The sequence below is a fragment of the Leucoraja erinacea genome, chromosome 42 (assembly GCF_028641065.1).
Source record: "Leucoraja erinacea ecotype New England chromosome 42, Leri_hhj_1, whole genome shotgun sequence".
NCBI lineage: Eukaryota > Metazoa > Chordata > Chondrichthyes > Rajiformes > Rajidae > Leucoraja > Leucoraja erinaceus.
In genome coordinates, this window is record NC_073418.1 from 79,811 (window position 1) to 94,670 (window position 14,860).

The 14,860-nt window shown below is 45.9% G+C and overlaps 1 protein-coding gene across 4 annotated transcripts in view; it reads left to right on the forward strand.

Moving 5' to 3' along the window:
- The window catches only part of LOC129714807 (signaling lymphocytic activation molecule-like), a 74,683-nt gene that overhangs the window by 45,455 nt on the left and 14,368 nt on the right, over positions 1-14,860 (forward strand). For all 4 annotated transcript variants that reach the window (XR_008726395.1, XM_055664651.1, XM_055664652.1 and 1 more), the window contains exons 2-4: positions 4,672-5,001; positions 6,981-7,271; positions 14,694-14,817. Coding sequence is in view for 3 of the 4 variants with exons in the window: in XM_055664651.1 (XP_055520626.1) it covers positions 4,672-5,001; positions 6,981-7,271; positions 14,694-14,817 (745 nt within the window). In the remaining variant the exon portion in view is untranslated. The remainder of the gene's footprint in view (positions 1-4,671; positions 5,002-6,980; positions 7,272-14,693; positions 14,818-14,860) is intronic.

Below are 14,860 nucleotides of genomic sequence, written 5' to 3' on the forward strand. Positions count from 1 at the left end.
AAAAATGTTCCCAATGTTGGGGAGTCCAGAACCAGAGGCCACAGTCTAAGAATAAAGTGGAGGCCGTTTAAACCTGAGATGAAAAATCTTCACTCAGAGATTTGTGAATCGGGGGAATTCTCTTAGAGACCCAATACACTGGATGAATTTAAAAGAGAGTTTTATGCCCCTGTCCCACTTAGGAAACCTGAACGGAAACCTCTGGGGACTTTGCAACCCACCTGCGGTTCCCGGAGGTTGCGGGCGGTTGCCGGAGGTTGCAGGTAGTGGAAGCAGGTAGGGAGACTGACAAAAACCTCCGGGAACCGCACGGAAACCTTGGGTGGGGTGCAAAGTCTCCAGAGGTTTCCGTTCAGGTTTCCTAAGTGGGACAGGGGCATAAGATAGAGCTCTAGGGGCTGGTGGAATCAAGGGATATGGGGAGAAGGCAGGCATGGGTTACTGATTGTGGATGATCAGCCATGATCACAATGAATGGCGGTGCTAGCTTGAAGGGCCAAATGGCCTCCTCCTGCACCTATTTCTATGTTTTCTATGTCTACGTTTTCTAAAGGCCTGTTTCGTAACTATACAACTACATTCTTATTACCCCTCTCCCTGCTGAGTGTTTCGGCATCTGGAGCAGTTTTACTGCATTAGTCAATGTCTATTCATTGAGGGCGTTTACTCAAGAAACCACCGTGGCACTTCCTCATTATAGTGGCACGCAGTTTGGAAACTGGGCATTTGACCCACAAAGTCCCCGCTGACTCATCAAGCACCCATCTGTACTTTTCACATGTTATTCCCCGTCTAGGCAAATCTGGCACGGTGGTAGAGCTGCTGCCTCACAATGTTGATCGGGGTGCTCCCTATACAGTATGTACTGTACTGTACTGTACTGTATCACAGTATGGTATCGCAACTGCTTTGTCTCTGACCGGAAAGCACTGCAGAGGGCGGTGAAAACTGCCCAACGCATCACCGGTTCCTCACTCCCGTCCAGTGAGTGTGCCCAGAGCAAGCATTGTCTGCGAAGGACGCACAGCATCGTCAAGGATTGCTCTCACCCCAGCCACAGTCTGTTTACCCTCCTCCCATCCGGGAGTCGCTACAGGTCTCTCCGTTGCTGGACCAGCAGGTTCAAGTCAAGTCAAGTCACATTTATTCATATAGCACATTTAAAAAATAACTCTCATTGGCCAAAGTGCTTTACATTTGTTATAAGAATAGCACAACAAAACAGACTACGTACATATCTACATGTAGCCCTCGCTCAGTGGACGTCAGGAAAGGCTTGTGAGTATAGATAAGATTTTAGCCTTGACTTAAAGGAGTCAAGGGCGGGGGCAGTTCTGATGGGAAGGGGGATGCTGTTCCACAGTCTAGGAGATCAGGTTCAGGAACAGCTTCTTCCCTGCAGCTGTTACCGTACTTAACTCTGTACCTTGGTGATTGCCAGTCACCGCCCCCCCCCCCCGGACACTCCTTCCCCCAGTGACTAATCTCACTCACCCCCACAGAAATTTGCACTACTGCTACTGTATATACATATATATTTATTACTGTTCCATTATTCTGTGTTCGTACTTCTGGGTGAGATGCTAACTGCATTTCGTTGTCTCTGTACTTTGTACACTGCATAATGACAATAAAGTTTTGAATCTAAAAAATCTACAGAGTTTGTACGTTCTACCTGTGACTGTGTGGGTCTTCTCCAGGTGCTCCAGTTCCCTCCCACATGCCAAAGATGTGTCTGTAGGTTAATTGGCATTTGTAAATTGTCCCTAGTGTGTAGGATAGTGCAAGTGTATGGGGTGATTGCTGGTTGGCATGGACTCGGTGGGCAGAAGGGCTTGTTTCGACATTGTATCCCTAAAGTCTAAAGTACAGTCTAAAGATGTAGGAAGGAACTGCAGATACTGGTTTAGACTGAAGACAGACACAAAATGCTGGAGTAACTCAGCAGGACAGGCAGCATCCCTGGAGCGAAGGAATGGGTGACATTTCGGGTCGAGACCCTTCTTCAGTCTGACGTTAGAGGGGAGGGAGATACATAGATAAGGAATCGGGAAGGTGTGAAAACAGGTCAAAGGGAATGGAGATCATGGAAAATGTAGAATTGACCCGAAATGTCACCCATTCCTTCTCTCCAGGGATGCTGCCTGTCGCGCTGAATTATTCCAGCATTTTGCATCTATCCAAAGTCTAAGGAAACTGACAGGACCTGGGATTGATGACAAGAGCAAACTTGGATAAAGCCTCTTCATGTTTTTTGGGCTAACAGAAGCCACATCATGAAACATGGAAACATAGAAAATAGGTGCAGGAGTAGGCCATTCGGCCCTTCGAGCCTGCACTGCCATTCAATATGATCATGGCTGATCATCCAACTCAGTATCCTGTACCTGCCTTCTCTCCATACCCCATGATCCCTTTAGCCACAAGGGCCACATCTAACTCCCTCTTAAATATAGCCAATGAACCTGCCTCAACTACCTTCTGTGGCAGAGAAATCCACAGATTCACCACTCTCTGCGTAAAAAATGATTTTCTCATCTCAGTCCTAAAAGACTTCCCTCTTATCTTTAAACTGTGACCCCCCTAGTTCTGGACTTCCCCAACATCGGGAATAATCTTCCTGCATCTAACCTGTCCAACCCCTTAAGAATTTTGTAATTTTCTATAAGATCCCCCCTCAATCTTCTAAATTCTAGCGAGTACAAGCCAAGTCTATCCAGTCTTTCTTCATATGAAATTCCTGCCATCCCAGGAATCAGTCTGGTGAACCTTCTCTGTATTCCCGAAAGCCTATCCTTTATCTCTCCATGTGTTCTGCACATATGCTTATGATTGTGCAGTGTCATTCTAAAACTAATATTAGCATCCGGAGATGGGAATAAAAAGCCCTCCCCAGCTACTGGGAAATCTATATTCAGATCATCAATAAATAAAGATTAAACACACACATCCTTCCGGGCAAATTACTCTGTATTTCGCTTAGGCAGCTTACATCCCAGCTGTATCAACATATTGATTTCTCCAATTTCATGTAACCCTTGCATTCCCTCTTTCCATCCCTCCCCCAACCTCATCCCCTTACTAGTTACACTGTTTGCATCCACTCGTTACCACCTTTTCCACAGCCAACAAAGGACCATTGTGGGCACCACCTTTCCTTGATCGTCATTGATGGCTTTGATTTGTTCTTTTCATGCCTTTCATTCATTCACATATTCTTTGTATCGTTTCAAATCTCTAGTTTGCCTCTCCCCGACTCTCAGTCTGAAGAAGAGTCTTGACCCGAAACATCACCTATTCCTTTTCTCCAGAGATGCTGCCTGACCCGCTGAGTTCTTCCAGTATTTTGTGTCTCTTGGGTATAAACCAGCATCTGGAGTTCCTTCTTCCACACTGGCCCCAGTCTGCTTATACTTAGCCCTTCATTGCCTCTGATCTGGATAAAGAAATGACTTGTTACAAGGGCTACAGAGGGTAGGAAATATGCAGGAGGCTCCATCATTCCACATGGAACGGTGCAGAGCAGGAACAGACCCTTCAGCGACAATGTGAATACTGAACTGATGCCAAGTTAAAACCAATCTCAACTGTCTGCACGTAATCCATATTCCCCCATTTTCTGCATATCCATGTGCCTATCTCAAAGCTCCTTAGAGCAGTGGTTCCCAACCTTTTTTAGCTCATGGCCCCCTTGGGATCTTTTAATTTTTCTGTGGCCCCCCCTGACATTATTAGCGGAAAAAATGTACTTCAATATTATAATACCTTCCATAAAAATATCAGTGTCTATTAATTACACATATATTCGCTTTTATTCTATTTCACAAACTTCAAAAATATTTCAACTACATAAATTTAAATTTATTAGAACTGAAATTTAGGAGGCAACAGGGTGGTAGCTCTGTGGCCCCCTTCATTGAACCCGTGGCCCCCTAAATCTCAACATTTTTCTGTGGCCCCCCTGAAATTTGCCATGGCCCCTTTGGCCCCAGGTTGGGAATCACTGCCTTAGATGCCACTATCATATCTACCACCACTCCAACCAGACAGGTCTGCTGTAAACTGGGGTCCCTTTGATAATGTAGAATGGGCAAGAGTGAATTGACAGCATGATTTCTCCCTTGCAAGATAAATGCAAGATACATACAAAATTCTTAAAGGATTGGACAATCTAGATGCGGGAAAAATGTTCCCGATGTTGGGGGAGTCCAAAACCAGGGTTCACAGTTTAAGAATAAGGGGTAGGCCATTTAGGACTGAGATGAGGAAAAACCTTTTCACCCAGAGTTGTGAATCTGTGGAATTCTCTGCCACAGAAGGCAATGGAGGCCAATTCACTGGATGTTTTCAAGAGCGAGTTAGATACAACTCTAACGGAATCAAGGGATATGGAGAAAAAGCAGGAACAGGGTACTGATACTGATTCTGGATGATCAGCCATGATCATATTGAATGGCGATGCTGGCTCGAAGGGCCGAATGGCCTACCACTACACTACTTTCTACGTTTCTAAGATTATTCATTCAGGGCCTCATCTGTATGGGTGGTGGAATACTCATGTGCCTGCTGCCCTTGTCCATTGGGGTTGGGACAACTCACTGCTGGGCTGGGAAACTATGAACACCAACACCCCAGAGCTGATGGCACTAATATCTTGTCCTTGTGTTTCAGGTCTGGGACAGACTGCGGGGAAACCAGGCACTCGTCGCTTGGTGAATGGGACACTGGGACAGTCAGTCACGTTACCAGGATGTATCTCAGGAGAAAACATTTCAATCCTCACTTGGGATTACCGCAGTTCACCAACAACAGGAAAGGTTCAATTATGTACAAAAACTCAAAACAGTCCAATACAATATAACAAACAGGGAATCAGGTTAAACCTGAAGGACTGTAGTCTGGAAATACAGAACCTAACAGAACATGATCAAGGTTTATATGAAATGAATTTAAGGACGAATCAGGGGCTTCATGAACATGTGACAGAACTGAGAATTTATGGTAATCTATTTTCATTTTTTTAAACGGAACATTTTCCAATCCAACAAGCTTTAAGAACTTAAAGATGTACGAGGAGATGCTTACGATGTGAGCCCAAGTCTGTGGAGCCCTTGCGTGTTCAGGAAGCAGTCCTCAGTAATTGCTGTTTAAATATTAGAATAGAATAGAATAGAATAGAATAGAATAGTTTCTTTATTGTCATTGTAACATGAACCATGTACAACAAAATTTAAAATATCAGCCAGTCAGTGCAGCATTCAAACATTTCTAAAAGCTAATGATACATACAAGATAAAATATTAAAGATAAACAACTAAATAAATATCACGGACAAAGCACGCATAAACACCCAACCCTCCATCCTTCTGTCGATTCCACAGTTACCACAGTCCCTTAGTCTGTATCGCCCCTGCGTTCCTTGGCGGCTACATTTAGTGCTTTTATAGCAGTGGGGTAAAAACTGTTCTTTAGTCTATTTGTCCTTGTCCTTGTAGATCTGTACCGTCTGCCTGACGGCAACAGTTCAAACAGGGAGTGTCCGGGGTGGGAAATGTCCTTTATGATATTCTGGGATTTTTTGGTGCAGCGGGAACTGTGTAAGTCCTCCAAGGTAAGGAGAGGGCAGCCGACAATCCTCTGGGCGTTGTCAATGGCCCTCTGGAGCGCTTTCCTCTGAGCCGCTGTGCAGCTGGTGTACCACACGCATACACAGTATGTTAGTATGCTCTCAATGGAGCACCGATAAAAGGACAGCAGCAGTCTCTGAGTGATGTTATTCTTCCTGAGCACCCTCAGGAAGTGCAGTCTCTGCTGGACCTTTTTCAGCAGCGCAGTGGTGTTCACGCTCCACGTCAGGTCCTCCTCAATATGGATTCCCAGGAAGCGGAAATCCGCCACCCTCTCTACACAGTCCCCTCTGATAGTCAATGGTACCATGCCCGTTTTGTTCTTCCTGAAGTCTATTATTACTTCCTTTGTCTTTAAGGTGTTGAGGAGCAGGTTATTTTCTTCACACCACACTGTCAGCTGCTCCACCTCATCCCGGTAGGCGTACTCGTTCCCCCCCGGAGATGAGTCCCACCACCGTAGTGTCATCCGCAAATTTGACAATGGTGTTGCTGTGGTGGGCGGGGGTGCAGTCATGTGTGTAGATGGTGTAGAGCAGGGGGCTCAGTACGCAGCCCTGTGGAGAGCCGGTACTGAGGCTGAGGGCCGTGGATGTATGATGGCCCACTCTGACTCTCTGGCTGCGACCCGACAGGAAGCTATTTATCCACGTACAGGTGGAGTGTGGAAGTCCCAAGTCCCCCAGTTTGTCCACCAGTTTGTGGGGAAGGATGGTATTAAAAGCAGAGCTGTAGTCCACAAAGAGCATCCGCACGTAGCTTCCCCGCTGCTCCAGGTGAGACAGTGCAGCATGGAGAGCTGTGGCTACAGCGTCCTCTGTAGATCTATTTGCTCTGTACGCAAACTGGTGGGGGTCAAAGCTTCGGGGCAGAAGTGATGTGATATGACCCCGGACCAGTTTTTCAAAATCCTTCCCGTGAGTTTACAAAATGGAGCATTAGGATGGGTTCTTGAAGGGAGATCTCTCCAAGCCATCTGACTTCTCTGTAAGATGATAGGGCCACAGTCATTAAACTTTCTCTGCTAATAACGAGTTTACTTGTGATCTAGTTTTGGTGGCAAAGTGTAACCTGGACGATACATTTTTGTAAACTCACGGGAAGGATTTTGCACTAAAACTACAGGTACTTGTCTGTATATAGTTTGTGAATTGTCCGTAGTGTGTGTAGGATAGTGTTAGTGTGCGGGGATCGTTGGTGGGCGAGGACTCGGTGGGCCGAAGCGCTTGTTTCTGCGTTGTATCTTTAAACTAAACAGTGTCCTACTCTTAATGTTCTTGTGGGAAACTCATGGCTAGCAGCTTCTGATTGTTATTATTCCATGGCTTGTATTTGTGCTTTTCTTTGAAACAGAACGAGTGTCATTACCAGTAATAACTATCAGTGAAGCCTTCACCGAAGGGGTGTGTAACGTTAGCTTGGTGTGTTCACTGGAGCACGGCACCGAGCCAGTCTACACTTGGTGGTCAGGAGATGACAAGGTCACGGCAGATGGGTCGCACATACTGACTGACGAAGGGAGAAGGCTGGCACTCTCCATACCTCTACCCAACAACAACAGCGTGTACAACTGCACCGTGAGGAACCCTGTTAGTGAGGAGACACGGAGCGTGGATCTCACAGAGCCCTGTTCTCCCCATGAAGGTTTGTGGCTTTATCTTTTCACATTGAGCACACTATCAGTAATAGTCAAGGTTTTAATTTCCTTTCTTTCCAAGTCAAACTCTTGATGGATCAGGTCAGGTCATAAATGGGTGAATGGATTACAGGAATGTGAAGTTTTGCATGTAAACCTACAATGTTTCCTTTGCTATTTCATTCCAACTGATCCTATCTGTGTATTAGTCAGTGTTTGGCTGTAAGGGACGGGAATCATTCAAGTTCAACAACACTGATGTCACTAGAATTACTATTTATATTTGAGGAAATCTTTTTTCCACCGTTCTCTCTTGATTGTACCATTGTTGAATGTTTAAATAAACTAATTCTCATAACCTGGTGCAACCAGGGTGGTTTGGTGCCACAGCGGAAGAGTTGTTGCCTAACAGTGCTAGTGGCTCAGTTTCGGTCCTGACTACGAATACTGTCTGTACGGAGTTTGTACGTTTTCTCCGTGCCCGTGTATCTTTTCCCGGGGTACTCTAGTTTCCTCTCATACTGCAAAGCCTGTTCGTATGTTAATTTGGCTTTGGTAAAAATTGGAAATTGTCCCTGGAGTGTAGGATAGTGCTAGTGTACGGAGATTATTGGTTGGCTCAGACTCAGTGCGCCGAAGGGCACTGTATCTCTAAACTAAATTTCTCTAATGCATATGAAGCTCAAAGTGTTGTTGGGAAGAGCACTGAATATTTTATGCCACTGGGCAAAATGTCAGCAGCCTTTAAGATGATTTTTCCATTGGCAGATGTTTCCAGGGCTAGAGGATAGATACTGGGCAGAAGGCACAAGTGATGGGAGAGAACATTTTTTTGTACAAAATTATTATCATTTGGAACTAATAAATTTTTAATTTAATTTAGTTTAGAGATACAGCACGGAAAAGGCCCTTCGGCCCACTGTGTCCATATCGACCAGCGATCCCTAGTCTTGCTTCTGAGAAGGGTGAATTGTTGGTGACACTGGATTGTCTATATCACAATCAGACTCAGAGATCTGGTAATGAGAATCTGTCACACTAGCTTGCAGGATAGTTTCCCTTATCAAGAACTGCTTTTTACTGACTTCATGCTTTCAAATTAGTGACTTTATAATTTCCTGGGTTCAGTGCTGGGGTTGAAATAGTATCTCTGTAATTCGCCAACTGACTTATTCCAATGCGTGAATCTTCAAATGCAGGATTTTAATACCGCGTGCCTTGAACTAGACCAAAAAAACTCATGTGAAATTAACTAAGAGGACAAAGATGGCGGCACAGTGGTGCAGCGGTAGAGTTGCTGCCTTACAGCGCCAGAGAGCCGGATTCAATCCTGACTACAGTGCTGTCTGTATGGCGTTTCACTGTGACCGCATGGGTTTTCATTGGTGATCTGGCTTCCTCCCACATTCCCAAGACGTGCAAGTTTAAACCCCCTTTTCACGGGGCGACTTGACGTAAGAGGTAACCAGAGTTTAACATCGTGGGAACCTCGTGCGGTAACAGTACGGCATTCGTGGACCACCGTGGCGCTAACGGCAGGTAATCGTGTAACTTGGGTACTCGGGAGAAAATTCAAACATGTTTCAATTTGTCCAAGAGTGACTTGTACACTTGTGGTTGAGCATTGCAACATTTTATGAACGTAGTGGCCAGTGCGATATCCGTAGTAACTCTTGCGGTCACCGTGGGAACTCCTGCGAACGGTGAACCCGGAAGATGGATAGAGTGAATCCAACCAGTTTGCTATTTACATACAAATCTAATAAAACTAGCTAACAAGCATTTCATTAATGTCAGTGTGTCTCTTTTTGTCTGAAAGCAGTTTTTAACTGGAGGAACTCCGCGGGCCAGGCAGCATCTACGGAGGGAAATTGACAGGCGAGCCTTTCCTCAGGCTGCCTTATCTCTCTACACCCCCAACTCCCACCCACACACACAAATGCTGGAGAAACTCAGCGGGTGCAGCAGCATCTATGGAACGAAGGAAATAGGCAACGTTTCGGCCCAAAAAGTTGCTTATTTCTTGTGTATGTGTCGGAAGGAACAGCAGATGCCGGTTTAAAGAGAATGAGTTCGACGGCAGGCAGCATCTTTGGGGAGAAGGAATGGGTGACATTTTGGGTCGAGACCCTTCTGATATGCTGCTTGTCCCGCTGAGCTACATGTTGTGTCTATCTTCGTTTTAATCCAGCACCTGCAGTTCCTTCCTGGCCGAACCCGATTGAAAGATGAGAGGCGGGGCGATATAGAAATCATTAATTGAATTAAATAACTAGATACCTGTCTAATCGTATCTACGGGATTGAACAGGCTAGATGGAGGAAGAATGTTCCCGATGTTGGGCGAGTCCAGAACCAGGGTCCCAGTTTTACAGTCTACCATAATAATAATAATAATAACTTTATTTGTTAAGCACCTTAAAAACAACCAAAGCTGACCAAAGTGCTGTACAGAAAAAAGAAAACAAGCAAGACATCATAAAACAGGCAGAACAACAGAACATACAACTAAGACGAGGCGCATAAATTACATACAAAAATCCAAACAATAAATTAAAAAACATAAAACACGAGTACGAACAACGCAGCAAAACCAAGCAAATAAAGTTAATAAACAATTCAACACCTCACTGGTCTACAAAGGCCATGGAGAATAGATATGTCTTCAGGAGTGACTTAAAAACAGCTAGAGAAGGGGCCTGTTTAACGTGCAGAGGCAATTCATTCCACAATCTCGGAGCCGACACAGCAAAGGCACGGTCCCCTCTGAGCTTCCGCTTAGTCTTTGGCTCAATCAGGAGCAGCTGATCATCTGACCTGAGAGAGCGGGAGGGCGAATAAGGGTGAAGAAGCTCAGATAGGTAGGACGGGGCAAGACCACTTAGGGATTTAAAAGTAAATAAAAGAATTTTAAAACGAATCCTATACTGAATAGGCAGCCAGTGGAGAGAGGCCAAAAGGTGTGAAACATGATCATGCTTTCGTGTGCCAGTCAAGAGACGAACAGCTGCATTCTGTACCATCTGGAGACGGGCGATGGAGGACCGACTAACCCCCAGATACAGTGCAATGCAGTAATCCAGCCGGGTGGTAACAAAGGCATGGATTACCGTCTCAAAGTGCTGCCTTGATAAAATCGGCTTTATTTTTGCCAGCTGCCTCAGATGGAAAAAAACAGATTTAACAACAGCCCTTACCTGACAGTCAAATCTAAGCTCAGGGTCCACTTTAATCCCCAGGTTCGTGATGTTAGGTTTGAGATATGCAGACAAAGAGCCTAGATCAACAGGGGGGGCCCCAGAGGTGCCACCAAAGATCATTACCTCTGTCTTGTCATCATTAAATTTTAAAAAGTTCAGTGACATCCAGGCCTTTATGTCACGGAGACACTCAAGCAAGAGCCCGACAGAGTGTACACCCCCCTTTCCCAGAGGCACATAAAGCTGACTGTCATCAGCATAAAAGTGGAATGAAATCCCGTGCTTCCTAAGGATGGAACCGAGTGGGAGCAAATAGAGTGAAAAGAGGAGAGGGCCAAGAACTGAGCCCTGTGGGACCCCACACGAGAGAGGAGCTGAGGAGGATACAGAGTCCCCAAGGCTGACACAAAAAGTTCGATCAGCCAAGTACGACCTGAACCACTCCAGTGCTATGCCCCTGATACCCACCCACTGCTCCAAACGGGAGATCAATATTTCATGATCCACTGTGTCAAAGGCAGCTGACAAATCTAAAAGCACGAGGACAACACAGTCACCTTGATCAGTAGCCAAAAAAATATCATTAAAAACCCTCAAAAGGGCCGATTCTGTGCTGTGCCGGGACTTAAAACCGGACTGGAAAATTTCCAAAACGTCATGTTCCTCCAAAAAGGCCATCAATTGCCTGCACGATCCTCTCTAGGACTTTTGATAGAAAAGGCAGTTTGGAGATAGGCCTGAAATTCCCAAGAACTGCAGGGTCAAGAGCAGGTTTCTTAATCAGGGGTTGTACTACTGCATGTTTAAAAAGCGCAGAAACAACACCCGAGGACAAACTGCTATTAACGACAGCGATAACAGATGGTCCTACAGTGGGCAACACCTCCTTAAACAGCCGAGGAGGAACAGCATCATTCGGAGAACCTGAGGGCTTTGAACGACCAACAATCTCATGCAAAAAGGAGAGAGACACCGGCTTAAAATGATCAAATACAGCCGTGCATGGAACAGATACCGAGGGGTCATAAGCAGATGGTGGAGGGGGAGACAGATGGGGGTGTCTTCATTTAGTGGCGGTGGGTGTCTAAACTCCGCGGGTGCAGCAGCATCTATGGAACGAAGGAAATAGACAACGTTTCGGCCCCGCTGCACCCGCTGAGTTTCTCCAGCATTCGTGTGTGGGTGGGTTGGGGGTGGGGGGGGGGGGGGGGTGGGGGGGGGGGGGGGGGGGGGGGGAGAGAGACATAAGGCAGCCTGAAGAATGGGTCGCCTGTCCATTTCCCTCCGTAGATGCTGCCTGGCCCGCGGAGTTCATCCATTCATGCCTGTGTGAGAGAGAGAGGGAGGGAGAGAGAGAGAGAGAGGGAGGAGAGAGAGAGAGAGAGAGAGAGAGAGAGAGAGAGAGAGAGAGAGAGAGAGAGAGAGAGGCAGTCCTTGTCAGTCCTTTGAAGATAGACACCAGTTGCTTGGAGCAACTCAGCGGGACAGGCAGCATCTCTGGAGAGAAGGAACGGGTGGCGTTTCGGGTCGAGAGCCTTCTTCAGACTGAAAGTTTCACCTCTCAGTAGATCATAAAATAACACAATCATCACGGTCAATGTGAGATACAGTGTTTATTCATATTTGACAAAATAAAAAGACGACTTCTTGCACATATTGAGAGAAGGTGCATCACACCAAACAACATTTGTCTAAAAAAACACAGATTATTCTTCAGCTCATTAAAGAGCTCGGGTGAAAAAAACCAATATAGTGTGTGACAACAAAGTAACATCATTTGTGCCACGTGATTAACTACACTACAGTCCACGATGTTCATTGACGATTAACGGGAAAGATCGGGAGACGGACAAGTCACTGGCAAAAATGACATAATTGCCGAGTACCGTGGGAACTCTTTACTCTACCCCCGTTATATCGTGTGATATCGTGCTACACCACGACCACTCCACTCTGGCTACATCTTGCGTCAAGTCGCCCTATGAAAACTAGCCATTATAGGTTAAATGGCTTAAGTTAATTGTAAATTGTCCCTAGTGTGTAGGATCATGCTAGTAACATAGAAAATAGGTGCAGGGGGAGGCCATTCGGCCCTTCGAGCCTGCACCACCATTCAATGTGATCATGGCTGATCATCCAACTCAGTATCCTGTACCTGCCTTCTCTCCATACCCCCTGATCCCTTTAGCCACAAGGGCCACATCTAACTCCCTCTTAAATATAGCCAATGAACTGGCCTCAACTACCTTCACTGGCAGAGAATTCCTCAGATTCACCGCCCTCTGTGTGAAAAATGTTATTTCTCATCTTGGTCCTAAAAGATTTCCCCCTTATCCTTAAACTGTGACCCCTTGCTCTGAACTTCCCCAACATTGGGAACAATCTTCCTGCATCTAGCCTGTCCAACCAACCCCTTAAGAATTTTGTAAGTTTCTATAAGATCCCCCCTCAATCTTCTAAATTCTAGCGAATACAAGCCGAGTCTATCCAGTCTTTCTTCATATGAAAGTTCTGCCATCCCAGGAATCAGTCTGGTGAACCTTCTCTGTACTCCCTCTATGGCAATTGTAAATTACCCTTAGTGTGTAGGATCGTGCTAGTGTATGGGATGGCATTGATTTGCTGGGCCAAAGGGCCTGCTTCCCTGCTGTATGTCTAAAGTCCAATGTAAAGTATAAATTAAATTCAAACTTTTGGATTTATTCAGCTGGTGGGTGAATTAGTAAAAATAATCAACAATAAAAGCAGTGATGGGACAGATTTGCCGAATCTTTGATATAGAATTATTCAATACACTGTTTAAACCAGTTATAATCTGACAGACAAAATGTAGAAGCAAAGAGCTGCAGATTCTGGTTTACAAAGAAAGATACAAAGTGCTGGAACAGCACAGTGGGTGGCACGATGGCCTAGCAGCAGAGTTGCTGCCTCACAGCCCGTGAGACCCAGGTTCGATCCTGACTACGGGTGCTTATCTGTACACAGTTTGTATGTTCTCCCTGTGACCTGAGTGCGTTTTCTCCAGGATCTCCGGTTTCCTCCCACATTCCAAAGACGCACTGGTTTGTAGGTAATTGGCTTGGTATAATTGTAACTTGTGTGTGGGATAGTGTTAGTGTGCAGGGGGTCGCTGGTCAGTTATGACTCATTGGGTCGAAGGGCCTGTTTCCCCGCTGTATGTCTAAACTAAACTAAACCCAGTGGGTCAGGCAGCATCCCTGTAGAACATAGATAGGTGACTTTTAGTGTGGGGACCCTTCAGGCTGCAATCTTGATCTTGCAGGTCTCCTTAAGAACAGTTTCTTCATAGTAATCATCATAATCATATTTTATTAGCCAAGTATGTTTTGCAACATACGAGGAATTTGATTTGCCGTACAGTCATATAAATAAAAAGCAACAAAACACACAAAATCCATCTGAACATAAACATCCACCACAGTGACCCCTCCACATTCCTCACTGTGATGGAAGGCGAAAAAAAGTTCAATCTCTTCCATTCTTTGTTCTCCCGCGATCGGGGGCCTCGAGCCTTCCGTTGTCGGGACGATCTTGGCTCCCGTAGCTGGCATTCGGCCCACCGCGTCGGGACGATCAAGCTCCCGCGTTGGGGCGATCGGACCCCGGGTCGGGGCTGGTCGAACCTCTTGTGACTTTGGAGCTTCCCGACATCAGTCTCGACCCGGGACTGCGAGCTCCTCGATGCTCCTCCACACAAGGGATCACAGGCTTCGATGGTAAGTCCACGGGTAAGCCGAGATCCCCCCGATGCGGGAGCTTGATCGTCCCGACGCGGATGTCTGGCTCCCAGCTACGGGAGCCAAGATCGTCCCGACAACGGAAGGCTCGAGGCCCCCGATCGCAGGAGAACAAAGAATGGAAGAGATTGAACTTTTTTTCGCCTTCCATCAAAGTCACTCGAGCAAGGCCTCCAGCTCCATGATGTTGGGCCGCAGAGCGAACGGAGATATGATCCGGAAAACAATCGCATCTCCGGCAAGGTAAGAGACTGAAAAAATGTTTCCCCGATCCCCTCCCTCATCCGCACATAAAACAAACCAGAGAACATTAACACATACTTTTGAAACACACTAAAAATAACAAATGAAAGATGAAAAGACGGCACACCAGTGCATTCAGCTGCATTTCTCATTTTTGGGCAAAGTACATTTTATATTTCTCTGCATTAACGCACTAATGCAATCACAGTTGAATGTTGATCCTTTTTCAGGTGTCCAGCAACAGCAAGCACTCCATATTGGCTTGATTACTGCGGGAATTGTGGTGGGAGCTATCATCTTAGCTAGCGTTGGCTACATGTGTTGCAAGAAAAAACCAAAGCACGATGAAGGCAGGTACTCGACTATTCTTCTTCTTAAACCATGCAGACTAATCCCA